Source organism: Camelus bactrianus, chromosome 32, assembly GCF_048773025.1.
Source record: "Camelus bactrianus isolate YW-2024 breed Bactrian camel chromosome 32, ASM4877302v1, whole genome shotgun sequence".
Lineage (NCBI taxonomy): Eukaryota > Metazoa > Chordata > Mammalia > Artiodactyla > Camelidae > Camelus > Camelus bactrianus.
In genome coordinates, this window is record NC_133570.1 from 23683726 (window position 1) to 23711500 (window position 27775).

Sequence of the window (27775 nt, forward strand, 5' to 3'; positions counted from 1 at the left end):
CCCACCCTGGCCAGGCATGTCTGCCCTCGGGGGGCACCCCTGGGATGGGTGCACCTGAAGAGCCTTCCAGATGTTTGCTTCTGCCCCAGGGCCTGGCCTGCCCAGGGAGAGCTTCTCCATACTTGTCATGGGCCTCTCTGCCCCCGCCCGTCCCCCAGGTTGGGCCCCACGAAGAAGGGGCAGCCCAGGATGTAGTTCTGTTGCTGTGGGTTGAGTTGTGCCCCTCTCCAAAAGATACGTTGGATCCCAGCCCCCAGTACTTCAAAATGTGACCTCATTAGGGTCTCTCCATAGGTAATCAGGATAAAATAGGATCATTACAGTGGGTCCTAATCCAATACGACTGGTGTCCTTATAAAGAAGAAAATTTGGACACAGGGACAGACAGGCATGCAGGTGGACTTCGTGAAGACTGGAGCTGGGGAACCACCTGGCTGGCAGAGAACCCAGGGAACATCCTTCCAGGACCCTGTGTTACCCTGACCTCAGATGTCCAGCCTCCAGACTGTGAGAATAAATTCCCTTGTTTAAGCCCCTCAGTTGTGGTACTTTGTTAGGGCAGCCCGAGCAAAATAAAAAAAAAATTGTGGCCTCTGTACACACTAGGAAACTCAGGCTGAGGAAGACACCTCAGTGTACCTCAGTCCCCAGGCAGGCAGGGAGGCAGAGCCCTGAAGCCAGGAGGGAACAGGATGAGGACAAGGCAGACCTCGGAGTCCTCCCATGCTGGGTTCACCCTGCTGCCTGGACCCCCTCCCACCTTCACCTCACTTGCCCCTGCTCATGGCCATGCTTTCTGACCAGCTGCTGCCCCAGGGCTTTTGCACGTGCTGTCCCCTCTGCCTGAAGGGCTCCTCCCCCAGACACCCAAACTGTACTCACTCCCCCTCACATCCTGCAGGTCTTTGCTAAAGTCCTGGGGGAGCCATCCTACCTGGAGGTGCAGCCTTCCCTGCCTTGGTCCCTGCTCTGCTCTGCCCTGTAGCAGTGAGCACTGATAAACGCTGTGCATTTTGACTACTTCTTGTGTGTCCCTCTGTCAAAACAAGAGCTCCAGGAAGTCAGGACCTTTCCTCTCTTGCCTACTGACTTGTGCTGATGCCTAGGCCAGGTAGATGTTTGGACCAAGAAAGGCAGTGCTGGTCCTTCCCGAGCCCCATTTATTTAGGCCAATGCCTGGAAGTGAGGCCTGTGCTGTTAGCAGGTTTGGGGACCCTGGGAAGCTGGTATTTCTGAAAGTGCCTTTGACATGCCACACAGGAAGGTCTCTGCTTGTCACCAGGTGCATCTGATCCCTGACTCCCTAATGTGGGTCTCTTCTCCTGGGCAGATGGGGACTCTGCCCCTTCCCAGATGAGCTGCTTTTGCTCTCTGGCTCCACGATGGCCGCAAGGAAGCTGAAGGTGTGGAGCTGACTAACACAGACCCAAGTCTGTGAGTACACGCAACCAGCCCAGGAATACAGCCTGGCCTCAGGTCTCGTCCTGCCAGGCCTCAGCTTGGCCTGTCTGCAGAGACCCTGCCAACACCCGGCTCTGGTCTCATCTGCTAGCAGGTGGCATCATCCAGGCTTCAGCAGAGACCTAGCTCACGGGTGAGCCAGGCTGAGGTGGAAATACAGCAGTCTAGAGGGGTCCTACCCCAGCCTGGGCTGGAGTTCCAGCTTCCAGGTGTCAATCTTTGTAACTCTGAGGCTGGAGCCAGGTGGGGACGGTGGGGAGGTCCCGTGGTACAGTCCTTGTCCGTCACCCAGTTGGTGCCAAGCCAAGTGGAAGCTGGTTGTAGTGTCTTGTGTCAGGGTTTCCATGCATTGGGCAAGGCCAGCAGCTGGTGGGGTCTAGGAGCTGGACCCTCACAGGACTCGATGACCACTGTGGGGTGCCTGGGGCTGACTCCTGGTGCAGCCTGGCAAGCAGAGGGCAGGCAAGGAGGGAAGGGCTTGGGTATACCTCCGCCTACACCACAGGCAGCATCCCCTCCCCCGCCTTTCTTTAACCTTTTCATTGGGAAATGATTTCAACTTGCTACAAACTTGGAAAAATGGAACAAAGAATCAAATATCCTTCACCCAGTTCCTCCCAACCTTAAAACCTTACCTAACCACAGTAAAATGATTACAATCAGGAAATTAGCATTGACACAACACTAGTAACTAACCTTCACACCTTTTCTGAATTTCATCAACTATCCCGCTAACATCCTTGTCTGAGCTCAAACCCAGTCTGGGGTCTGGATGCCAGGTGGCACTTGGTTGTGTCCCCTTCCGTCCAAGATGGCTCCTCATTTTGTCTTTGACTTGAATGATCTTGACACTTTTGTGGGTAGAAGGGCTTTCACGTGGGTGTGCCTGGTCTTCCTTCATGATTAGATTCACACTTTGCCTTTTGGGCTTTAGTCCCCACAAGTGATAATGTCCTCCTCAGGGTCCTCGACATGTCCCTTTACTGGCGCCTTTTTCCTTAATTTTTATGGAGGTATCACTGACACACAATGCAGTATTCGTCTTTGAAGTGTACGAGCTGATGCTTGGATATGTGCGCCTTTGCTGGTGACCTTGGTCACTTGGTTAAGGTTACCCTCGGGTTATTTCCTGCAGAGTTAACCACCTTCCCTTTGCACTTAGTGTCTTGAGGGAGAAACTGCAAAACTAACAAAACCCCGCCCGTTTCTCCTTTTCTGTCCACTCTGCGTAGCGTCCGGGACGTCTGTCTGCAGCAGGCCCTGTGCCCGCCGCCGACGGAAGACTTTCGTTTCCGTCTTTCCTCGGAGCTGGGTCCCAGAGACGTCCCTTCCGCACTTGCTCAGCCCCTTGGCGGAGGCTCCTCGCGCAGGATCAGCGAACAGAAAAGTGCCAGACAGTTGCGCGCTCGTCTTTTTTCCCCTAATGCTTATGTTTAATGCTTTGAAACGGAATATGTGTTACGCTCGTGTGTGCGCGGCCTCGTCCGCACCGCCCACCCCGTAGACTGGCCCTCCGACCCCGGGTCCCGGCTTCCCCCGCGCTCCCCGTTCCCGGCGTCCTCCGCGCTCCCCGTTCCCGGCGTCCCCCGCGGCCGCCGCCCTCCGCGCGGCGAGCCCCGCCCCGGCGGCGACCGTTAGCGCGGCCGCGGCCTCAGCGCCTGGTCCCGCCCGCGCGGCCTCTCCATTGGGCCGCGCGCCGTGGCCGCGAGCGCCGCGCGCCGCCGATTGGCGGCCTCCGCAGCCCGCTCCGTGGCTCCCCCAATGCGGGACGGCCGCGCGCAGGATTGGCCGCGCGCGCCAAGGCCCACCCTCCGCTCGCCCCGCGCGGCAGGCGGGTCCCGCCGACCGGAGAGCGCCCGCGCGGCCCTTCTGGATGGCGGCGGCGGCCGGGCCTTGAGGGTCTCCGCCGCGGTCGGGCTGCGGGCAGCTCGGCGGGCCGCGGGCGCCGGAGGTAGGTGCGGGGCGCGAGGGGCGCCCCGCGGCCGGGCGGGCGGGCGGGCAGCGCTGCGGCCTCCGGGAGGCGCGCCCTTCCCCTCCCTCCCTCCCGGGCCGAGGCCGCGGGCCGGACGGCGGGTGGGAGGGCGCGGGCGGGCCGGGCCACGCGGAATCCCGGCCTTTGTGAAGCATCATGGCCGAGGGCCCCGGAGCGCGGGGCGGAGGTCCCGCAGGGGGCGGGGCGGGGGCCGTGGGTCGCCGCGCTGGCGGCTCTCCGCTTGGGCGAACACCCAGGTGTCAGCAGGCCCCTCGCCCCGTGGGCCCGAAGCCGTAGATGGTTCTCAGGCGGGAAGGGGACGGACAGGGGCGGTGCTGCCCAGAGTAACATAGTTCGGGAAATCTGAGAAGTGGCCCCAGTCTTCTCCACCAAATGCTCACGACTGAGCATCATTATATGGTCTGGATGTGGTTTTGTCTAACAATGACCGGAACAGAAATAAATGGAAGGTGGCAACCTGTTGACAGTGATACCTGTCAGGTGTCGTCCGGTGGACTTGGGTTGCTCAGGGTAGGAACACAATTTGTGGTTCTGCATGCTTGCATGTTCCTTGTTACCTGGTACACGGCAGTCCAGTCTAGGCTGGTGACCGTGGCAGGCCAACCACTAGGCGGGGATCCTGTCCCCAGCTGCAGCCTGGGCTCCCAGTCACGAGCTGCGGGTAGAGGGGGCCAAACCTTGCCGCAGGCGTTCGCTCACCAGTCGTCAGTGCTGCCTGTGAGTGCAGGATGTGAGGCCTTCGGAGGATGACAAAAGGAGTGGATGAGGTCATACTGCCGCTGGGTTGGGCGGGGGGCTGCAGCACGAGAGGCTTGTCCAAAAGGCAGCAAGCAGCCACAGCACTGGACCATCACAGACGGCGCTTCCGAGCCACCCAGCAAGCGGACCTCAATGAAGGGTGCTGTCCAACCATGTGGGTTTTACTCTGTGCCAGGGATCCAGGGCGCCTGCTGCGAGTCTGCTGCTGGCTTGTGGTCCACTTGGCAAGCAAGGTTTGCATCCTGTGTTCAGTCAGCTGAAGCAGTAGTGAGACCGAGGGCAGAAGAGCCACCCTCTGAACCCTTTATGGCCAGGCAATCTGCAGGGCACCTCCCGGGGGGTTCTATAATCAAACTGTGACCTTGGGATTAGGGAAGTGGACCTGACTGGTTTGCCCGATCTTGGCCTCTTGTTGGAGCTGCCTTTGGGGATCTTGTCCAGCCTCTTGGCTTTAATGCACGCTCTCCTTGACATCTGCACTTGCACCTCCAGCCCTGGCCTCCCTTCTGAGCTGCAGCCTCCTGGTTCTCACTGACTCTCCCACATCTCCATGGTTACTCTGATGCCAAGTAGCCTTGCCCAAACCTAGACTCCTATATCCACCCACCTGGTGCTGCCCTCACCACCTTGGCGCATGACCATTCCGTCCTTGAGTCTGCAGTCACCTGCGTCCTCTTGTAGGTCTCCATGCAGCCCTCAGGACAGTTCCTCACCACCTCCAGCTTCATGTGCTGGCCCAGGCTGCCTGGTGAGCCCCTTTCCTTTGCTCTGGCCTTTGCCTCTCCTGCCTTCCACCCACCTATAGTTTTTTTGGACACATAGTGGTTTTTTAAAACTGCAAGACTGTAAAACCAAGGCAGTACAGACTGCACCCAGCCTGCCTGAGGGGTAAAGCATCCCCACTGCTTTCCAGCTGTGCGACCTTGAGCAAGTTGCTTAACCTTTTTTAGTGCTGTGTGAGAACTGGTGAGTGACAGTGCATAAAGCACTGAGAACAGGGCCTGGGTGAGGGCTGGCTGCCACTGCTGACCTTGGATCACGTGGCCTCACTGCCTGGACCCTCCTGCCCAGTGGTCCATCTCCATCACGATAAGAGCCAGGGTCCTGGTCTCACCCGCCCTCACTGACCTGGCCTCCCCTCTCCCTGCTCAGCATAGTGCTCTCACCTGCCACCCTGTGCTCCTACTCTGGGGCCTTTGCTCTTCGTGTTGCCTAGGATGCTCCCCACCAAACCCCACTGCCCACCTGGCCCTGTCCTCTGCCCTCAGGTGGAGGCTGACCACCAGGCCTTCACTGCCCACCCTTTCCTTGCTTTGTTTCCTCTTGAACGGGTCTCAACTTTTCTTAGTTGTTACTTGTCCATCTCTCCCGTGAAAATGTGAGCTCTGTGGCCAGGGATTTTGTCTCTCTCGTGTCTTCAGCATGTAGAGTGGTGTGTACCACATGGAAGGCGTTGATGAGGAGGGAAAGCCCACAAAGGAGCGGTAAGGAGCCTGCCCAGGGCAGCCCTTTCCACCGAGGAGTCCTCAGCTGGGAGATGCTCCCCTGGGGCTGGGGAGGCTCCCCTCAGCTCCAGAGACCTTCTCTCCACAGCTCTGGGACCCTGCTCTGTGCACCCCTTCAAGGTCTCCCTTCATCAGTTATCATTTCACTTGGGCATCCTGCTTTGACTCTGGCTGCTGCTTAGCCTCTGAACATGGTAGCAGGCGTCCCCATCCTGCACCGCATGGCTCCCATGCCCCCGTCTCCTCACATCTTCAGTGTAGCCTCTTCAGCCCCCAGAATCACCGACTGGCTCTTGCTCAGGTCTTTGCAGACCTGTCCGGTGCCGGGGGATTTAGTTCTGGTTGTATGTGTGTTCTGTAGTGCTGGGCATGCCGATTTATCTGACCTCCTCTGAAGTGATCTTTCTTGGTTGCCAGGAGACTGGCCTTACTCCACTTGGTGTTTGCCGTGTCTGGCTGGCTGTCGCCTCCCCAGTGTCCACTGTGGCTCTGAGCCTGTCATCACCTGTGTGCCGTGTTTCCTTCATCCTGAACACCCCTGAGACACATACCTGTGAGGGAGGCATTGTGCTAAATTCCCACGAATTCAGAAATGGAAGGGCACCTTAGAATCTAGGAAATAGAGTGACAGATCTGTGGTCGTCCTCTTGTTCATGGTAATGCCCCTGTCAGAGTAGGTGGTCTGCAAATATTTGTTGGATTAATTAACTAAATGTAAACAGGTCTCTGATTTTTGTGTGGTGTCCCCTTGAAAGTAACCGGACACTCTGTCCCTTCATTGTAAACTTCAACGTGTTTCCTGTTCCGTCTGCAACAAATAGGTGTGGGCATGCGTGTGTGTCCACAACTGTGTGCATGGCATGTTCCTGCGTGTCTGCACGTGCTTCCGTTCTGATGCCTTGCCCTCCTGCAGACCTGGGTTTGGACTGCCCCTGGCCTGTCGTCTCAGCCTCACATCTCCCCTTTTGTCATGCTTCCCCCGGAGTGAACTTCCCAGAGTTGGCTCTTCAGCCTTCCTCTTGGTCTGCGTTCCCTCTCCTGTGGCCCGGTCGTTGATGCGTTCTGGCCGTCTGTATCCGGGCCAGGTCTGCCCAGAGGCTCCGTCCACGCTCCTCTGCAGGCTCCTGCCTGAATACTGCAGCGCGTCCCCCAGGGGAGAAGGGGCAGCGGTGAGGACGGGGGAGGGTAGGAGCCGCGGTGAAATCTTGTCCTCTGTTCTTTCTTGTCCCTGCTCCGCCTCCACCTGTCAGCAGTGCGCTCAGTCCTGTGTCTGCTGTTCTTGAGGGCCAGCCTGCTGCCAGAGCCTCTCTCACCCCTCTGCCCTCTGGCCTCAGGTGCAGCCATAGGGAGGACTGAGCTGTGGCACGGGAGGCACTTCACCCCAGTGACTTCATGTTGCCCCAGGACTCCTTTGTGCCGTGGCCCCAGCTGTCTCCCGTAGTCCCCCAACCCTGGCCAGGCCCTCTTCCCTACAGCCCCCGCCCCCTCCTCTCCTGGGACTGAACCAGCTCGCTGCATCACTGTCCCTGTCCCTGTGCCCTGGGGTCCCGGGGTAATACAGCCCCTGGCCCTGCCTCTGAGGCCCTAGTGCCACAGAGCTGAGCCGAGGGTCCCACGCTTGCCCTCTGACTGACCCGGCCCTAGCAGGTGAGTGGATCGGTGTCGCTCTGGTGGCTGGAGGGAAGCCGCACGCCAGCTGTGTGCTCTGGAAAGGGCGGCCTTGCACTGCGTGCTGGCCTACCTAACAAACTGAGTGGGTGCTGCGGTGAAGCTTAGTGCAGTTTTTTTTTTTTCTTAAATCCTTTTTGAGTCTAAAGGTAGTACTGTTTTTGTGCTTCTGAAGTTGGAGTTATAGTGGACAAGTAATGTATTTAACTTTGGATTTAAATTATGATTTAGGTTCTGAAGAAAAAAGTAGAGTTAGATTGTTTTGAAACCTGAAAGGTTCTCTCAGGCAGTATTATTTCAAGTTTTTTAAATCTGCTGTAAATAGCACTCAACTCCTGGTACCAGGGAAGCAGAAGATTCTGTCATTTGTGACGATGTCTTTACGTCTCTTTGCAGGTGGAGGAAGACAGGTGCCCCTCGGGCACGAAGACAGGCTCGCTTAGTCGTCAGTCATTTAAGCTGAGTGCATTGTGATTTCCAATAATTGAGGCAGTGGTTCTAAAAGCTGTCTACATTAATGAAAAGAGCAATGTGGCCAGCTTGACTAAGCCGCCAGCGTGTGCAGCGCGGGCAGGACGGCGCCTGGGTCTCGGCGGACTTGTGCATGTTAGCTGTGTAGATTTATGTAAGGTTTTTAAAACTCTGGTCTTTTAAAGTAGTCTTACCCACTTTCACTATGGAGACATGTGAGAGTCCCTCTCCTCTCCCGCGTGAGCCCGCAGGAGGAGCGGTGATGGAGAACCGAGCTTGCCCCCTCCAAGTGCTGCCCCGTGAACAGTCTCCACCACCTCCCCTGCAAACGTCCAGTGATGCAGAGGTAATGGACGTTGGCTCTGGTGGTGATGGACAGGCCGAACCCCCTGCCGAGGACCCGCTCAACTTCTACGGAGCGTCTCTTCTCTCCAGAGGATCCTTCTCTAAGGCCCGCCTCCTCGTAGACCCGAACTGTAGTGGCCACAGCCCGCGCACCGCCCGGCACGCACCTGCGGTCCGGAAGTTCTCCCCTGACCTTAAGTTGCTTAAGGATGTAAAGATTAGCGTGAGCTTTACCGAGAGCTGCAGGAGTAAGGACAGGAAGGTGCTGTACACAGGAGCGGAGCGCGACGTGCGGGCGGAGTGCGGTCTGGCCCTTAGCCCTGTCAGTGGAGATGTGCATGCTTGTCCCTTTGGCGGGAGTGTCGGTAACGGGGTAGGCGTAGGGGGTGAGAGTGCTGATAAGAAGGATGAGGAGAATGAGCTGGATCAGGAAAAGAGAGTGGAGTACGCAGTGCTCGATGAGTTAGAAGATTTTACTGAGAATTTGGAGCTAGATGAAGAAGGAGCAGGCGGGTTCACGGCTAAAGCCATCGTGCAGAGAGACAGAGTGGACGAAGAGGCCTTGAATTTCTCCTACGAGGTATGTTGGCGGCCCCGCTTTGGAGCCCTCTTAGCAAAACCCAGAGAGGTATTTGGGACCCGCAGTATCTTTTGAAAGCTAATGTTGCAGAGGAAAAAAAAAACACCCATGTGAGAAGAGAAAGCTGTAAGGAGTCCAGGTTTCCAACTTTGCTAATGACAGTCTGGCTGACAGGTCTGCCTTGTGCCCTTGTCCCAGCTGAGCTGGAAGGAGCTGCTGGCTGCGCTCCCCGGTGGCGCGAGCACCGCCTGAGTGCGGTTCAGCTGTCGGTTTCACCCCATTTGTTTTTCAGATGATCCCGCACCATAGAGGCCCACCTAGGCCCCCAGGGCACTTCTGTTCTGTGTCATCACTGATGTCTCCCTGTGACGCTTGCCTGTGGGGCAGGAGCGTGGGCGTGGGGGCCGGGGTCTGAGCAGCATGTTTTGCAGGATGACTTTGACAACGATGTTGACGCCCTACTGGAAGAGGGCCTCTGCGCTCCCAAGAAGAGGCGGGTGGAGGAGAGGTATGGGGCAGACAGCGACCATCCGTCAGATGGAGAGACGAGTGTGCAGCCCATGATGACCAAAATCAAAACAGTGCTCAAAAGTAAGTGGGGTCAGAGAGTGGGGAGTGTTTGCGGCGGTGCGGGTGCTGGCCTGAGAGCCCTCAGGGTGCCAAGCAGTGGTCAGGGTCGGCCGGTCTGCTGAAGGAAGACAGACCAGACATGAGCACATGTCCAGGTGGAGGACAGCCCAGCAGCAGGTGGCATGAGTGCTATGGAGACTAGAGGGGCTGAGGTCGTGCAGCATAGTGGGGCCTTCCAAGGTGGGTCAGGGACCCAGGAGCCAGGGAGGAGGCAGCCAGGGGCATGGAGGCCAAGGCTAGGGGTGGGTGTGGTCCAGGTGCTAGCTTCTGTGCTGAGAGTCAGGGAGCCGCTGGAAGCAGACGTGTCTGAAAGCCTGGCTCCAGTGCACAGCATGGGTGGTGCACTTCCGTGGACAGAGGTGGAGGGATCGGGTGGTGGTGAGGGGGTACCGTGCCCTGCAGGCCCCACTGATGCAATGAGGTCAGAGGGTCCTTGTTGGTTTCTGTCTTGGCCTGGAGGCGCCGGTGAGTGTCCAGGTGGCGTGTCAGGTGGGCAGGCAGGCAATAGAAAGGGGCTGAGGAGACACATGGGGACTTGGCTCAGAAGGTGGCGAGTGTGACAGGAGCAACCTGGGGGCCACACATGTTGGCAGTGCTGGGCCGGGCTCTGTCCAAGTGGGGTCTGGTCCCTTGGACTCTGGGAGTGCTGTCTGAGCAGACAGCCGCCTTGAGCAGCGCCCAGGTCAGCGGGATGCCTGGCCAGGCCTGCAGGTGCCTTTCCCACAGCCTCTGCCTCGCCTGCCTTCCCTGTCATCCTCCCAGGAGCTGCCACATGGACTGCGCCCACCTACGGTGTAAGCCATACACAGGCTCTTTGGCGGCCGGGCCAACACTGTGACTCCTTGCATTGAGCAGGTTTGAGGTGGCTCCAGGCCCCACCGGGGGAGAGTGTCTGGCAGTCCGCGGCTGTCCAATCTCGCACAGCTCCCAGGGCCGCCCCACACCCAGGTCCATCCGGTGTTGGCCTGGCACTGGGGTGCCGCTCCCTTTTCCACGAGAGTCACTGGTGCTGTTTCACCATGTAATACATGTTTTTAGAGTTCACTTGGTTTTTCCCTTTTGTTTCTAAATTTTTAACTTGCTCCTGATACCTGTAAGAAAATTAAGTTTTAGTTAAATCTTTGCCATGTGCTGTTCCCAGCAGCCAAGCCTGTCCGTGGCGGATGTCAGGTGGATAACGAGTCTGATGACTGTGAAGCAGGAAAGGGCAAGAGTGGTGTCTTACACTGACTTAGAAGGTGGTGAATTTGAAGTGGTGCTTTGTGCGCTGGTGGAAGTGTTGCCACCTGGTCATGGAGCAGCGGTCCACTGACATGCAGTTATTAGCAAAGCCTCCCCAGCCCCTGCAGTGCCTCTGACCATGGCGAGGCGGGCAGGCAGGGGGCCCAGTGGCCATGGTCCTCGCCAGCTGTGAAGGCAGAGCCAAGGTGAGGCCGTGCCTTGCAGAACCCTGTTCTGGGCTCCTTGGCGTGTCTGCCCTGTTCTAGGCGGGGGGTACAGCAGTGAGCAGGACGGACGGCTTCCTGCTGCAGGAGGGACTAGAGTCTAAGTCACACACAGACGGCAGACAGCACAGTTGTGCACGTGGGAGGTGCCTCGTGGAGGCTTGGCAGGGATGGGCTCTGCCCAGGGGAGGGCGCAGTGTTCCCCTACTCCTGCCTCTTAGGGGTCCTCTTTTAACCTTTGGTCGACCTCACTGCTGCTGTCTGTCGCGTGTCATGACTTAGAAAACCTCCTGATAGTGTTCAGGTGATGGTTGGTGTTCCTGTGCTTCGTGCAGGTCGTGGCCGCCCCCCGACAGAGCCGTTGCCCGATGGGTGGATCATGACGTTCCATAACTCCGGAGTCCCTGTGTACCTGCACCGAGAGTCGCGGGTGGTCACCTGGTCCAGGCCGTACTTCTTGGGAACGGGAAGCATACGGGTAGGGGACGTAGCGGCTGTGCACTTAGTCTCGTAGGTTTGCAGGAGGAGCGTGCACACCTGCACACGCTGCGGTGCAGCCCAGCAGAGGCAGGTGAAAGACGTCGGACGGGCAGACCAGGGCCGGGCTTGTGATGGGTGTTGCAACTTCACTGTCCACAGAAACACGACCCTCCTCTGAGTAGCATCCCCTGCCTGCATTACAAGAAAATGAAGGACAACGAGGAGAGGGAGCAGAGCAGTGAGCTTGCGTCTGGTGGGGAGGTATCCCCGGCCAAGCCCCCGAGCCGGTCTGCGGAGCTGGAGCCCCCGCCGGAGGAGCCCGACTCCTTGGGGGCCGACTCGGGGCCCCCAGATGAGAAAGACGCACTGGGGGCCGAGGCCGCCCCTGGGGCCCTGGGGCAGGTGAAGGCCAAGGTGGAAGTGTGCAAAGATGAGTCAGTCGGTAAGTCTGCAGAGTGAACGTCGGGACGGCGGTGGCCTGTCTGGCCCTGCAGGCCTGCGTGGCCGTGTTGCCGAGGAGACGGCCTTTTCCTCTGGCCGCGGCTTCCATCTTTCTTGAAGTCCTGCTTTTCTGGGGCTACATCTGGCGTGCTCAGCGTCGGGTCTGCGCTGTGTGGCGTGGGTGCTGCCTTCTTCCCAGACCTAGGGCCACGCTCTGGGTGTGTGGTGTCCCCTCTCCGCATGTCCTCCTGGTGGCTCGCTGACTCAGCCCACCTGCTGCTCCTCTGTCAGGAGTGCTGTGTGTCCTCAGGATTCCCGGTTGTCTGGGCTGCTGCCTGGCCTGTCTTGTAACTCTTGTATGTGAGGAAGGGTAGGTCGGCCCCTGAGGGGTGGAAGGAGGCCCCTGAGGAGAGGGCTGTCACAGCTGGGAGGGGCCTCCCTGTGAGATCACTGAGCAGTGTGCTTCCTCACACGGAACACTGAGGGTGCTCCTGTCTTTCTGGAAACACCTGCCTCTCACCTCTCACCTTGTGCACTTGTTTCCAGACTTGCTTCTCTGCACTCATGGATAAAGAAGCTTGTGGTTTCGGTTCATATTTAAGTGTGTTACGTGGCCCACGTTGATTGCCACACCCCCTTCCGCTGTTGCTTGTGGGGCCGCCGCAGGGCTCACACTGGCATGGTGGGGCACAGGCAGGTCCTGGGTGAAGCTGATGGGAACTCTGTGTCCTCCCTGAATGGGGTGAGGAGGAGGGGACATGGCAGAGACCGGGCCGAGCCAGGCCTGTGGGGAGAGGCGGGGCCGGGCCTGGGAGCACTGGGGACTTACGGTGCCTCGGCTGCTGCAGGGCGTCTGGTGCCCATTTCAGAGGGAGGATAGTTTGTGAGGCTGCTGTCACCTCTGCTGCTGTTTTAAGCTTCTTTTCTTGCTTATTTTTGTATTCTTGTTCTTGCTTTGAATAAGATGAAAGGATGTCCCAGAAAGTTGTCCGTGGGGACCTGCCTGGATCATTTGAGCTGGCAGAGGGAAGGGGCCTGATTCCTGGCCTCCCTCCTTGGGGAGGAAAGGGCAGGGGCATCGTGCAGCCAGGACCAGTCCTGCTTGCCGGGCAGAGGACAAGACTCTCAGGCTGGGAATCAGTGACTCTGGTCTCTGGTGAATCTCTGCAGACCTCGAGGAATTTCGGAACTACCTAGAGAAACGCTTTGACTTCGAGCAAGTTACTGTGAAGAAATTCAGGACGTGGGCTGAGCGTCGGCAGTTCAATCGAGAAATGAAGCGAAAACAGGCCGAGTCGGAGAGGCCCATCCTGCCGGCCAACCAGAAGCTCATCACTCTGTCTGTGCAGGACGCACCCACGAAGAAAGGTGAGCCGGGCTGGGGGATTCTCAAGTCGGACCGGTCCTGCTGGCGTTCTCTTCACCCAACATTCTTGGGACTGGTGCCTGGCGGGGGCTGTGTCTGTTCACAGCCCGTCTGCCCTGCATGTGCGCCAGGTTCTCACCCGCAGAAGCGGGGCGTGGCGGGGCCGAGGGCTAGCTTGCCACAGTCACATGCCGCAGCTGAGACAGCCCCTCTTGTTGCAGAGTTTGTCATTAACCCCAACGGGAAGTCCGAGGTCTGCATTCTGCACGAGTACATGCAGCGAGTGCTCAAGGTCCGCCCTGTGTACAACTTCTTTGAATGTGGTGAGTGCCTTTTCGTCTCGTCCTGAAGAGTCAAGCCTGTCACCTTGGTCACGGGGGAGGCAGGAGCTGACTGTCTGCTGGGACAGAAATGAGGGTGAGGTCGAGGAGGGACATGCCCTGTCCAAGGGTGACCGTCCTACTCTCCACACCCCCTCCCCACCTTCCTCTTGTCCCTCCCTGGCCACCGCGCCTCCCGAGGGCCTAGGTGGATGAAGAGCTGCAGGCCTGCACTTCCCACCAGCCTCCCCTGTGGCTACCCTCCTTGCTCCTCCAGGAGGACCGGGTTTTCTCCCCTGGGAAGCCAGGACCTCGGTGTCACTCCTTTCTCCTGTGTCTTTGGTTCCCGCCTCTCACAGTCCTCCGTCTGCCCGTCTTTCCCAGAGCTTGATCCCTTCCCTGGTGGCTCTGCCTCTGGCCTCCTGTCTCCCCTCCAGCTTACTACCACAGGGCCCCTGTTTGTCCATTTCCTGGTTTGCTCTCTGCCTGCTGACTGTCCCTTAGCCCCAGCTCAGTGCCTTGGGAACCCCAGACCTCTGCCTTCCAACAGCAGCCCTGCCCCCACCTTGCCTGTCAGTGGAAGCAGATTGTGTGTTTGCACGTATGCTTTTGGTGTCTTGGCAAGTGTGTTTTAAAATAGCGATTTTAATTTTAAGAGAACCCAAGTGAACCTTTTGGTGCCTCGGTGACCATTGATGGTGTGACCTATGGATCTGGAACTGCGAGCAGCAAAAAACTAGCGAAGAACAAAGCTGGTAACGTACCCACTCGGTGTCGAGACCCCACCTTTGGTTAGGGATGGGCGGGGAGGGGCAGGCCTGTCTTACCTGTGTAATCACTTGCTTTGACTTTTTGTAACTGTGTGCTCATTAGGAAAGAGTCAAATAGAAAAAGTAGAAGGTGAGAAGTCAAAGTAGATAGTCCTTCTCTCGGACGGCTGGGCCTCCTGCCCTGTCCCTGACGCTCACAGGTGTTGGGTGGGGTCAGCGCTGCTGGAGCCCACCTGGGCCTCCTGTATTGAAACTGAGCACAGCGTGGCCGTGCTGAGACCCGCAGTGGGCCGCCACCATCCCCCTCAAGTGGAGTTGACATTGACGAGGGCCGTTCCGAGTCATTCAGACTCCGAGTGTGGACTGCTGCCCCTGGACGCAGCCTGGGAATGCCAGGGCTCTCTGGTTAAAACTGTCGCCCCTCCTGACCGCGTTCTCTCGCTTGCTTTTTCCCAGCACTGGTAGTTGTTGGAGGTCTTTTCTAGAAGCTGTCTGGCCCAGCACCAGCGTTGTTGGCCTCCTCTGGGGAGCGAGCCTCACGGCCGGTGGTGCTGTGTGCGCCCAGGCCCCCCACCTGTGGGCTTCTGCCTCTTCCCGGGGGCGGAGCGGGTCAGTTACCTCACACCAGAGTCTGACTGAGTCTTGGGGGATCTGTGTCTGCGCTCCCAGGGCTCAGGGGTTCCCTGGCTGTTGCTTTCCTTCGGTGGCGAATGTTAAAGACGATTGGAATCCGGCGTCCCTGTCTGTCCTCTGCTGCGGGCGGCCGTGCTAGGCTCACACACTTTGCCCCAGGCTCCCTTCCGTTTTAGAGAGAACCTCCCAAAGGCCTTTTCCAGCGCTACAAACGGGGTGTTCCGAGCTTTGCAGCCAAAACCTGCGAGGGGGCCACGGGCAGCGGGGATGTCCTCCTCCCCGTGTGCTCCCCACTGGACGCCTGCGCCCCAGTCTGCTGGCACTAACACCCGGTGCTCCCTCCCTGGATGCTTCCCCAGAGTATCTGGCCTTTGGGGCCCTACCTACTCCAGGTCCTGCGGATCCATCTGCCCGCCCACCATGGGGCCCCGTGTGGCTCGTAGGGCCGCTGTCCTCGCCCTCGCCCTTGCCTATGCCCTCGCCCACACCCTCACCCTCAGGGTTTCTCTTTCCGTAGCTCGGGCTACGCTGGAAATCCTCATCCCTGACTTTGTTAAACAGACGTCCGAGGAGAAGCCCAAGGACAGCGAGGAGCTGGAGGTGAGTGCCGCCACCCGCCCGTCAGCCGGGCTGTCCAGCCTCCAGGTGCTCCTGCCTCCTGTTCGTGAGAGGAGGCCTGCCTGTCTTTGCGCATGCAGGCCGAGAGGTCGATTCTGTCAGAGACGCTTGTCCCCGCGTCTCGCAGTGGGCGGTGGAAGTTCCCAGTGCCAGGGAACGTGTGGGAAGTGAGTCAGGATCCTCGGGGGAGGGGACCTTTGGGGCGACATTGTCCTTTACATTGAAAACCATTTAAAACTACTCATAAACTTTTTGGGGGAAATAATGATACTGTGCTTATTTGTGGCAAGGGCTTCTCACTCTAAAGATCGCATTCTTTTTAGAACACCTTTATTGGTGTGTAATTTATATGCCATAAATTTTGCCCTTTTAAACTGTGCAGTTCAGTGGGTTTTTGTAACTTCGAATGAGAGTTGTACAGCCGTCCCCAAAAGAAACCCTGCCCCATTAGCAGTCACCCCCACCCTCCCTGTTCCCAGCCCTCCACCCCGGCCACCCCCATGCTCCTTTCTGTCCCTGGATTTCCCGGTTCTGGGCGTCCACTCTCGGGGGACTCAGCCGGCTGGCGGCCCTTTGTTCCCGGCCTCCACGGAGCTGGGGTGAACTGTGGGTCCTGTCAGATTGACGGGGCTTCTCTCCACTCCTTGTTTGCTGAGAGTTTTTGTCAGGAATGGACATTGGGTTTTATTTTTTCTGCTTCTGTTGAAGTGATCACGTGTTTTTTGTCTTTACTGATATGGGGGTGTGTTTTGTTGACGTCTTACTGTTAAACAAACCTTCCTGGGATAAATCCCACCTGGTCATGGTGTATAGTCACTTTTATGTGTTGCTGGATTTGGCCTGCTAGTATTTTGTTAAGGGTTTTTGCAGCTGTATTTATAAGGGATACAGGCTTGTATTTCTTTCATCGTGATGTCTCTGGTGTTGTTACCAGGGGAATACTGGCCTCTTCCGTTGTGTGGAATTGTTTGTGAAGGATTGGTGTATTTTTCAGCATTTGATAGAATTCCCAGTGGAAACATCTGGGCCTAGATGCACACTCACTGTGCCCCCTGTGACCCACTTGGTCTCAGTGAGGTCGTGAAATCCCCACTGGGCCAGGGTCAGTCTGACTAAAGTCTTGTCACTGTTGTTCATCTTTTCAAAGGTCCAGCTTGTGGTTTTATTGATTTTTCCTGTTGGTCTTTTATTCTCTACTTACATCTACTCTAGCCTTTATTATTTCCTTGTTTCTGCCCACCTTGGGTTCAGTTTGTTCTTTTTTCTAGCTCCTTAAGCTTAGGGTATTGCTTTGAGATGTTCTTTATAAACACAGAGTTTACAGCTATGAATTTTCTTTTCTGTTCTACTTTGCATCCCATGATTTTGCCTCAGTCTGTGTTGTGTCTCTGTTTTCATTCCACCTTCAGGCACTTTTCTAGTCTTTCTGGTGGTTCCCTTTGTGAACGACTGGCTATTTTAGGAGTGTCTGCTTTTCACATGTTTGTTAATCTCCGAAGTTTTCCCCAGTTACTGGTGTCTGGTGTAAGTCCACTGTGGTTGGTGTGATTTCAGAAGGCATTTGTAAGTTTATCAAGGCCTGTGTGGTGGCCACATGTGAAGGGCAGAGTAACCAGATGTCTGGCTGGAGCTGGTGTGGTGTTGCTGTGCTCAGTCCTTGTGGGTCTGCTGTCCGTTGTTGCGAGCAGGTTCTGTTTCTCCAGTTTCTCTTGTCTCTCCAGTCAAGTTTTGCTGCATGTATTGCGGTGTTGAGGCGCGTGCATGTTTGTGATACTGTGATGTAATGAGAGGTACCTGTTTGGTTTGTATCCCCAGTTCCTGTAGTAGCTCCAGGTGCTGAGGGTGAAGGGATGTCCTGCTGTTTGGCGTCCCCCAGCTGCACCTGCATATGTTCCCACTGTGATGCCGGGGGGCCCTGGGGGAGGGGGTGCTGGCGGCCAGGGACCCACCCGTGCAGTTAGAGGCTGGGCTTTAGCCTCATCCTCCCCCTCTCCCAGGGTCAGGGAGGGGCGATGTGGGAGGCTGGGTTACTCACCTGTAGCGTGGTGTGGTCGGTGGAGCCCGTGTGCGGCCCCCATGAAGACCATGTTGGGTGCACTGAGGAGCCCAGTCTGGTGGGCATGTGGGTGTTGGGAGGCAGCGCTTAGAGAGGGCAGCTTCTGGTTGCCGGGATCAGTGCCGCCTTCACCCACTACGGTGGGGTGCGGTGATGCAGCCACAAGCCGAGGATGCTGGGGGCTCCAGAGGCTGGTGAGTCCAGGAAGGGTCCTCCTGAGAGGCTTCTAGGGAGCGGGGCTGGCCAACACCTGGCTCCCGGACTCTAGCCTCCAGAGCCAGAGGATACGGGGCTGTTGTTCTCAGCCCCTCCAGTGCTGTGGTTCTCTGTTACCGCTGCTCTGCGAGACAGACAGCCCCGCCAGGGAGGCACTGGGCCGCTGGGGTCAAGAGCCACCTGTGGGCCATGTTGGCCTCTGCTCCGCAGAACTCCCTTTTTCTCTTAAACTGGTTGGGTTAGTCACCCTGGGAACCTTCCTGTTCTGTTGTCTCTGGTCAGCTTCCCTCCTGTAACCTCACAATGATTTCCATGTTTTTCCTGAAGGTTGTGTATCTTGAGATTCCTGACCAGCTGTCTGAGCAGACTCAGACTCCGAGCAGGCTCCCTGGGCAGACGGGCAGGCGGGCAGGCGGCCTGGGCCGTGGCCACCACGTCGCATGGGAGCAGCTCCATGGGGCTGTGGTTGCGGTCCCGGACGACAACCGGCTGCTTTCTTTTGTAGTACTTCAACCACATCAGCATCGAGGACTCGCGGGTCTACGAGCTGACCAGCAAGGCCGGGTTGCTGTCTCCCTACCAGATCCTCCATGAGTGCCTTAAAAGGTGGGGCGGGCTCCCCCGGGTGCCCCGCACACCACGGCTCCCATCTGTCCACCCCGCTGGGGGGCGTGTATCCAGAACCCCCTCCTCTCGAGCTGAGAAGCAGTTTGGGGAGAAGAGCTGGCATCTTGTGGGGCCCTTGGAGGGTTTTCTGGAAGGAGCCATTTCCTCCCGCTCAGCTGATGTCAGCGGCTGTTCCTCCCACAGAAACCACGGAATGGGGGACACCTCCATCAAGTTTGAAGTGGTTCCTGGTAAAAACCAGAAGAGTGAATACGTCATGGCGTGTGGCAAGCACACAGTGCGCGGCTGGTGTAAGAAGTCCCCACCCCCAAACACACTTTCAGTGGCCCTGGGACCACTGCCCTGCTATCGCCCCAGTATCAGCTGTGCGTCCCAACTGCCTGCAGTTGTGCCCAGCATCTCATGCTGATGTTGAAACACAGCCAGCCTGAGGCGTGGCTGTGGGCGTCCGTCTCCTGAGCCTGGGCTGGTCGTGTTGGTGAGGCTGTGTGCTCCCTCCTGCAGTCACTGCCCCCGCCCAGCCCTCGGTCGTTGGAGGGAGCAGGGGCGCTGGCTGTGTTCCTCACCTCAGTTGGGTTCTGGATATAACCTTATTTAAAAGAAACTTCGTGTAACTCCTGTAAACACAAGACCAGTGCTGGGTAGGTCAGACGGTAATGCACAGAGAGGTCCTGGGAATTTGAATAACCATTCAGACCTGGATGTGCCCTGTGCCCCAGCAGATACCAGTCCTTGCTGGGACCAGTCCCCAGCAGGTGGACAGGGCGTGGGACAGAGGAGGGGTCCTGGTGCCGTGACCCCTTGTCCGAGCCAGAGGCCCTCTCTGGGAGGAGGCTTGGCCTTGGCCCACTGGCCAGAGGTATCTCCAGACCCACTCTGGACCCTGGTCCTGCCTTACCTCCCTCTGGAAACCTCTGTAGCACATGATATCCTCTGGACACACCCCCGGCCCCCACCCCCATGCCAGCCCTGCAGGACACCTTGTGTGTGTGTCCGCAGGTGGAGGGTGGTGGGAGGGAGGCCACTTACCCTGTGGATTTGGACACATCCTGACCTCCCACAGCCTCTGCTGGGCTGTTGTGCAAAACGGGGCAGGGCCAGAACCTGGCCTCAGGGCTGAGGTGTGGTGCCCAGTGCAGGGGCCGAACCTGCCGCCCCTCCCTGTCTGGGTGAAGTGGCCCTGGGGATGGCCAGTGTTTGGACTTCCTGTCTCCTCATAGGTAAGAATAAGCGAGTTGGGAAACAGTTAGCCTCCCAGAAAATCCTTCAGCTGCTGCACCCGCACGTGAAGAACTGGGGATCTTTGCTTCGCATGTATGGCCGCGAAAGCAGCAAGATGGTCAAACAGGTAAGCGGGGGTCCTGCCGTCAGGGGTGGACTCTTGGGCTCTGGGGCATGTCTGGCTGGGTGAGGCTGCGTGGGGAGGGGGCTGGAGTGCCGGCAGAGGCAGGAGGTGTGGGTGAGGGAGGGGAGTGAGCAGGCGCGCCCAGGCGGCTCCCCTGGCTCCCCCCGCAACCGGCACCAGTTTGCCTTTGGGCGGCTCCTGTGTGTCACCTGTTTTGTTTCTGCTGTTTTGCCAAGATCTCGAGATTTTAGCCAATATCCTTAGGTTTTTGTGCTTTTGGGGTGGAGAACAGGGAAGTGAGGTTTGTGTTCTTGGATTTTTCCCCCTGATGTTAACATGAGTGGTCTGGATCGTTGGCACCCCAGTAAGTGGTGGGCGTAGGGGGTAGGGGCTGCAGGTGGTGACCCCTAGGACCATGCTGTGGGCCCTGAGGCTGTCCCTGCAGAGCTCCTTGTTCTGGGCATGACAGGGCAGGCGAGGGAGGCGACACTGGCCCCAAGTGCTGTCCTGCTGGCAAGATTCTGCTCTGGTCACTTCAGTCTGAGGGCTCTGGGCACAGAGTGCCCTGTTGATGGCTGTCAGGAGCTGTGCCCAGGGCAGGAGCAGAGGCTGCTCTGTGCAGGGAGGAGGCCATGTGGGGGTGACATGGTCAGCAAGGGAGCGGGGACTGTGTTGGCCTGCATATGGGTCGAGGGTGGGCTGGCCGGTGTGCCTGGGGCCCCGGGCTGTCCCGCCAGCAAGGTCCTGCTCCCCAGGAGACCTCGGACAAGAGCGTGATTGAGTTGCAGCAGTTTGCCCGGAAGAACAAGCCAAACCTGCACATCCTGAGCAAGCTGCAAGAGGAGATGCGGAGGCTGGCGGAGGAGAGGGTGAGGCCTGGGGCCCACCGTCCTCACACATCAGGCCTGCCTGCCTCTGGGCTGCACTTGGTCTTTGGTTAAATTTGAGACCTGGCAGCCCTGGCCTCCCGTGTGCTGACCTGGGGTCCCTGTGGGTCCCTCACCGGGGTCCTCAGGGGTTCTGTGAGGGAGTGTGGGACTCGTGCCAGGGAAGCTATGTGGTCCCTTGTGTCTGTGACCTTGATCTCTTGCTTCCGGGTGCATCCTGGTCCAGAGGGAACACTAGCACATGATGGCGTTCAGGGAGACTCTCCTGCCTGGCAGCCCACCCCTCGGGCCTGCCCTCCTGCCCGTCTGCTGGGCTTACCCCGCCCCCTCCCCCTCCCCTAGAGCCTCTTGCCCAAGGTTGGGCTGTGTGTTCCCACATCGCCTACATCCCTGACCTTGGCTGTCCTTCAGGAGGAGACACGGAAGAAGCCCAAGATGTCCATCGTGGCGTCTGCGCAGCCTGGTGGGGAGCCCCTGTGCACTGTGGACGTGTGAGGGAGGCGGCAGGACCGGGCTCAGGGCCGCCTGCTCCGCTGTGGACAGTCCACGCTGCTTGCTCTGCAGCCTCGGGCTCCGGTCTGAGGTCCTCCACTGCAGCTGCGTATCTGAGATGGGGACAGCCAGGGCCACCCCCAGGTCTGAGCGGACGTGTTCCAGCATCAACTCAGCCTCCGCACCAGTGGAAGCCAAGAGCTTGGAGGTCGCTGTGGTCTCTGCTCGTGTGGACTTGCTCCAGACCCGTTTTATGAAGGTTTCCATGAATTTTAGTACATCACGTGCACTGACCAGCAGTGATAGTTGGATAACATGAAATGAGAAAGCCCTGCGCCTGCAGCTCCCGTGGGCACCGCAGGGCCCTGGTCAGAAGTGTGCGCCTGCACCCCACATCCCCTTCCCTGCCTCCGGTGTTTTGTTTTCTTCTCTGAAAAAGTTACAATAGTTAGGAAGGAGTATTTTAGACCTTTTTAGTTTAAAATAAGCTTCAGCATCAGAACTATTTTTCAGAGATTGCAGGCAAACCATCAAGGTGGATGATTCTTCACCTTGAAACGCATTGCCAGTGGGTGAAGTCACCTGGCCCTACCTGGCCTGCCATTCCTGGCCCCAGGCTGGGATGCGGTTTTTTTGAGCAAGTCTTAATGCCCCAAACACGCCTTCTTAGACACTGAGGCCCCTCATCCTCACTGGCCTCTGGCAACTTTTTACTAAATTTTTGCACAGTGAAGTCCATCTCCACCCATCAATTTTTAAAGCTTTTATGATATTTTAGCATTTGGGAAGAAACTTTTTCGATGAGAGTAGAAGATAGATTTGGAATCATGTAGCAGATATGAACAATTAATGCATTTTAGCTTGTGGACTTTATTTAGAGAAGACAAGGACCTTCAGTGCAGCCAGTTCTCAATTGCAGGCTGGCATGAACACGTGGAGGGAGTCCTGCGCCCTGTGTGATGGCGCAGGATTTCTAGAGCAGCCACCCTGTGTGGCCTGGTCTGGTGACCAGCAGTCTGCTTTCCAGGTGGCCCCTGTGGACGGGTGTGCGGTAGTCTGTCCCTACCCTGAGCCCCAGGGGACATGGCTGAGCTTGGGGCCCTAGGATGTCCCCATGTGAGCTGGTGGTGGTGAGCCATTGGCTCCTGCCCCCCAGCACCTGTTGAGGACGCATGTGCTCACGGCGGCACCCCTTCCTCACCCCGACATGACCGGGGTCAGCTCCCATGCTGACCCTTGTAGGACGGAGCCCACAGGCAAGTTGCTGTAATTACACTTTCATGTCTCTCGCCCTGTCTGCAGTTGTGAATAACCACCTGACCAGGACTGTTTGCCCTTAAAACAGCCAGATGCACCATCACAAACCAAAGCTTTGTGCACATGTTCTTAGAGGCAGGCAAGCCTCGCCACGGCCTTCCTGGGTCCCCCTCCCTCTGTGCCCTGTGTGCAGGTGCCAGTGCCATGTGAACACTCATGTTGCGGGGGCAGAGGGCAGCGAGAGCCTGTGTTGAGGGCACCACTCCCCACATATTTCCCACGTGGCAGCTGGACCATGGCTGTAAGGACGAGCCCTGATTGTCCAAATGCATAAATTAAATCTATCCAAAAGGAAATGGTCTGTCTTACTTTTAACAGGTGGGGGGGGGGGCGGCTGTGGACCCTCAAGTAGCCAGACCCTTTGAAGGCCAGGGCATTTGGCTGGACACAACAGTTCCCACTGCTGCCAAGTAATGTCCCAGCCCCACCCAGTTCCTGTGTCACCAGGAAATAGCCTCCCTTCAGGGATGGGGCTAGGATGAGACTCAGGAACGGCTAAGCCCTGGGCCTGCCTGCAGTGGGGAATGTCAGCGGGGCTGGTGCTGTGCCCTCCACCCCAAGAAGACCCACATCTCTGCTTCTCTGAGTTAAACATAAAACTAGGTATTCTATCAACAGCAACTTCTGCTGGGACGCCTGATGGCACAGAGGGGCTGGGGGAGCTGCTCTGACTGGGCCATTTCTTGGGGTGCCCTTTGCACCTGTGGAGGGGGGCAGAAGGAGCCCTCGTGTGTCAGGCTCTGGGTTCTTACCACAAACATCAACAGTTGGGCACCTGTTTATTCTGTCCCTTGTGACCCAGCTGGCCTGAGAAGGATGGGGGTGAGGGATAGCCGGCCACAGGAGCCTACAGGGACAGTTGGTCTGGTCTTCAGTAGCTGCTGCCTGTGTCCTGGGGCGGGGAAGGGCCCTGGAAGCCCCTGGGCTTCTGCCCGTGATGCAGTCCAGGTGCTGTTCTGGAAAAGCTGGTTTCTGCTGCCCCAGGGTCCTAAGAAGGCGGGGAGGCCTGGGTTTCCTGTGGGGTGTCATCTGGCAGCCCTGGTGGGGGCTCAGCTGGAGGATCCCGGGGCTCCAGGGCCCCCGTGCTGAGAGGGTGCTCCACCCTCTCAAACAAGACCAGCATCTCACAGTGCGGGGTCTGCGGGAACAGGTCCACGGCCACAGCCTTGACTGGCTGGAAGGGAGTGCCCTTGACGCGGTTGGATGGAACCCTACAGAGGCTGTAGAGAAAGGGGTGCCATGGTCAGCCACTTGGGTCTGGCAGGGACTCCTGGGGGGGTGGGGGGAGGCTGGATGTCAGGCCCAGTCCACCCAGGCCTCACTCACTCCACAAAATTGCCCATTGCTGCCCGGGGGTTGCAGGAGACGTACAGGAGCCGCTTGAGGTTCTCGGCTCTGCGGATGGCCAGGATCACCTTGGAATCTGGGGAGATGCACACCCCTCAAGGGAAAGTCCTCCAGAGCCCCTCTCAAGGAGGAGATGGAGGCCTGAGCCACCCACGTGCTGCTGCCCCCGCCCAGACAGAGACCACTCACGCAGTCCGGCACGGGGCGGATCCAGGACAGCAACGAGCTGCTGGGAAGCCAGTCTGCTCACCAGGGTGGGCACCAGGTCCTCCGCCCTCCCACAGTGGAACTCGACGTTGCTTAGCTCTGCAGATAAGCACAGCAGTCCTGCCAGGGGACCCAGGCCCCCTCCCCACGGGCCCCCCGCCTGCCTGTCCGGAAGCCCACAGAAGGTGCCTTAGGAAAACCTTTCCCGTAGGGCAGCCCCAGGTGTCATAGGCACATGACAGATTTGCATGTAGGACCTCCTGCACCCTCCGCCCTCCTGTTGTGGACCCCCTTGCCACAGAGCACTGGCTCACCGTTGTCCAAGGCATTCACCCGGGCGTCCTCCACAGCCTCCTGGCACAGCTCGATCCCCACAACTCTCTTCACCTTCTGAAGCAAGGACAGGGCAGACCGATAGCACCCCACCCTACCCCACCGAGGCCTGTGCAGGGGGATGAGGGTGGGTGAGGAAGATCTGGAATAGGCTAGGGGTCACAGAGCAGGTGACAACGTGTGGGGAGGGCAGGAGGGCTCACCCGGGCCAGGGCCAGGCCGATGGTGCCGGTGCCACAGCACACGTCCAGCACTGTGGTCCCCGAGTCCAGCTGGGCCCAGTCCTGGATGACTGTATAGAGCACCTCGGCCGCGGGGGTGTTCACCTGGAGTGCAGGCCAGGACAGAAGAGCAGCCCTGCTGCCCAGGCCAGCCTGCCCCCAGTGCCTGCATCCCCAAGCACTCATCCTCTTGGGCACCCCGGCTCTCTCACCCCCTTCCCTCCCTCTAACTGCCTGGGCCCCCCCATCCACCACGCCTAGTCTCCGGGCTCTAGGAAACAACTCAGTGCCAACGCCCACCCAAACATGCTTTCTTCTGAGTACTGAATGTGAGGGAGCACCAGCCCTGCAGTGAGCACTGATGACCCCACCAAAGCCCCTGTCATCCCGACTCCCGCCCCATATATGACCCACCTGCTGGGTTGTCCCCAGGGTCTAACTAATGACAAAAGAACTGCTTGTGACCCTTCTCTACCTTACACCTTTGTGGCTCTCCGCCCGGGTGCTCTCCCAGACCACGGCAGGCTAACCCCTCACTGCCGCTCTGGCCCGCCAACCCCACGCCTATCCTGACATCATACCAGGCCTCCGTCCGTGCATCCTTGTGACCCCCAGGGGCTCTGGCTACCTGGAAGAAGGCGTGAGGGGAGATCCGGAAGGTCAATCCCAGCAGGTCCTCGTGGATACACCGGTCCCCAGCCACGTGCTCCAGAGGCAGGCCCTCCTGACTAGGAGCCTTCCTGTGAGCAGTAGGGTGGGTCTGTCAGTATCACCAGTCCTCACAGGAACCTGCCCTGCCCCACCCCACACCACCCAGGCTACTCACCGTTGTCCCTCCTCCACGAAGTAGAGGCAGGTCACCCCACTGGCCTTGCCTGGCCCCACCATGAAGTGCTGGGCCAGAGAGGCCTTCAGCGCCGCCAGCTCCTCAGGGCTCAGTTTCTGGAGCAGGCAGTAGAGAAGACTGGTTAAGGCTGTTTCACAGTCCACTCCGGCCCGGACATCCCTCCCCAAGCAGGCCACCCGCTGGAGACCTGGGGGTGAAAGTAGGCAATGGCCATGGCTTGGCCACGGCGGCTGGTGCGCACAGTCAGCTGCTTCCAGTGGCCCGAGTACGTCTCGGGGTCGTAGGCCGAGTATGGAGTAGACCTGTGGGAGCCACAGACAGCCCTGAATGCCTAATACCTGCTGACCGGGATTGGACGATCAGCCTCCCTGCCCTCCTCCGGCCACACCCACCAGACCACAATCGCAGGACCCCCCCACCCCACCAGGCAGGACCCAGACTGCCTCATGTCCTGGAGCCACCAACCCAGCCATGTGTCCTACCGGATGAACTCCTGGAAGGCCTTCACCACCTGCTTGGTGGCCCCGGGGATGTGCAGGGTGTCGTATGGGGCTGCCACGGCACACGTCCCGCCCTTGTACTTGCCCAGTCGGCAGCCAACTGTGTTGTCTTCCCCATCCACCCCGATGCCGACCAGAAACTCACACTTGTTGCGGTACTCGGTCTGTAGGGGAGAGCCGGAGGGGGACGGACACATGCCCACCCTTAGCCTGCCTGGCCTGCACGCCTGCCTGGAGGGAGCACCGCAGCCAGTGAGAGATGGCGCTGAGCGAGGCCCCGGTTCCCCACAGGGCTTGACGGTCGAGGGGACAAGGCTGACAACACCTGTCACGTGGGGAATACCAGGCGCAAATGCAAAGCAGGGAGGGGCCAGGAAAAGCTTCTATGAGAGCAGAAGGGAGCCTGACCTGCTGGGGTGACGGCCTGACCCCCTCCAGGGGGCAGCAGACCTTGTTGTGCTTGTGCCTCTGTGAGGGCAGCCAAGGAAGCGTGGCGCGGCTGGTGCTCCCAACTTCCCTGTGGGGCAAGGTAGGGCAGAGGCTGTGCTCAGCCGGCTGCCCCTGCCCTCCCGGGCCACTCTCCCCGACTTGGGATCTCAACGTCCAGAGTGCTAACAACAGAGATCTTGGTGGCTAGCTCCCCAAGAGAATGTCCAACGCACAAGGTGGGCTGTGCGAGCAGGGAGCTGACAGGAGCTCTGCCAGGGGTGCCCACACCCACACTCACTTGGCCAGCTTCTGCAGCACCTGCTCACACTCCATCCGCTTCCGCTCAAGCTGCTCCTCGTAGGGCACGGCCCAAAGAGGGGTGACTACATCAGCGATGCACGTGGCCAGTGGGGCCGGCGGCTCACCCTCATCCTCACGCTGCCTCTTCCTGGCCATGGGATCAGCCTTGGGCCTGGCCAGACGCACGCTGAGAGGGCGGCCCTTCCACAGGGCGCCATGCAGCACTCGAAGGGCCTTGTCGCGCTCGGCGGCGTTGCGGAATGTCACGAAGGCGCAGGGAGGCTGCCCGAAGAGTTTCGTTTTGTGGGGCTGCAGCCCAAAGCGGCCCAGGAAGCGCCGCACGTCGCTGAAGCTGGCGTGGCGCGGTACGTTCTGCAGCTCCAACTTGAAGATCTCCGAAGTGAACAGGCCCGCCCGGATGTAACTGTAGGGCCCAGGCGGAGCCCCAGGCCCCGCGGCCTCGGCGTCCTGCTCCTCCTCCTCCTGCTGGGGTCCTGGGGCCGCGGGGCTGCCCGGAGCGCCGGGGCCGTCCTGGTCGGGGCCCTGCACGTGCGCCCGGCCCTGGGTGGAGACGGCAGACAGGCGGGCTGGCTGGGACCTGCGCGCCCGGCTCTCTGCCCTCCTCGCCGCGAGCCTCCCGCTCCCGTCTCACCGCCCGCCCCTGGCTCCGCCAGGTTCTCCCTTCTCCGTACTCCGCTGTCGAGCTCGTCATCCATCGTCCGGTCCGTCCGTCACCTCGTCCAGGGCCTGGCACACAGGGGACGCGCGGAGAGCGGGAAGGCCGCAGGGCCTCTGGCACGGCGGGGGCGGGACTCGAACCCTCGGTGTTTAAGGCGGGGTCACGGGCATGGGCTGCGCCGCCCGCCCGCCAGGGGACCGGGCCCGCGGATCGCCTCGACGGCAGCTCTGCTGTCGTCCGGCGCGCGCAGCCCATGCGGCGCGTCTCTATCGTCCCGACTTCCGGCGACGTAATCGTCACGCGCCGCTCCGACCCCTAGCCCGGTCCTCAAGCTCGAGGGGCGCGCGCGGCCGCGGAGCGGAAGTGCGCGCGAGGGCCGCCGGGAGTGCGCGCTCCCCCGACTACCAGGCGGGCCGGGCATGCGCCGCGGGCGTTTTGGCGGGAAGCGCGGGGCGGGCTGGACAATGAGAGTGTCCGCCTCCTGAGC

The 27775-nt window shown here is 59.1% G+C and overlaps 2 protein-coding genes across 4 annotated transcripts; one reads left to right on the plus strand and one right to left on the minus strand.

The window, feature by feature from the left end:
* The first annotated feature begins 3257 nt into the window (after positions 1–3257).
* Positions 3258–22721, plus strand: DGCR8 (DGCR8 microprocessor complex subunit). Of its 2 annotated transcripts, XM_074356200.1 has the most exons (15): positions 3258–3412; positions 7783–8011; positions 8109–8782; positions 9214–9373; positions 11193–11335; positions 11497–11779; positions 12949–13146; positions 13366–13467; positions 14121–14219; positions 15385–15467; positions 18263–18363; positions 18568–18674; positions 19605–19732; positions 20485–20598; positions 21028–22721. In XM_074356200.1, exons 3-15 carry the CDS (start codon positions 8120–8122, stop codon positions 21109–21111), a joined length of 2265 nt encoding a protein of 754 aa, XP_074212301.1. In that variant the 5' UTR covers positions 3258–3412; positions 7783–8011; positions 8109–8119; the 3' UTR covers positions 21112–22721. The 2 variants fall into 2 exon arrangements, with proteins under 2 accessions (XP_074212301.1, XP_074212300.1); XM_074356199.1 differs by having other exon boundaries at positions 7783–8782.
* TRMT2A (tRNA methyltransferase 2 homolog A) lies at positions 21959–27602 on the minus strand. 2 transcript variants are annotated; one of them, XM_074356202.1, is made up of 12 exons: positions 27302–27593; positions 26608–27170; positions 26289–26397; positions 25863–26044; positions 25568–25682; positions 25360–25475; positions 25162–25273; positions 24516–24638; positions 24294–24369; positions 23962–24078; positions 23752–23848; positions 23188–23645 (listed from the first exon to the last, which is right to left on the minus strand). In XM_074356202.1, the coding sequence occupies exons 1-12, from the start codon at positions 27323–27325 to the stop codon at positions 23414–23416; spliced, it is 1866 nt and encodes a 621-aa protein (XP_074212303.1). In that variant the 5' UTR covers positions 27326–27593; the 3' UTR covers positions 23188–23413. The 2 variants fall into 2 exon arrangements, with proteins under 2 accessions (XP_074212302.1, XP_074212303.1); XM_074356201.1 differs by lacking the exon at positions 23752–23848 and having other exon boundaries at positions 21959–23645; positions 27302–27602.
* Between the last annotated feature and the right edge of the window lie 173 nt (positions 27603–27775).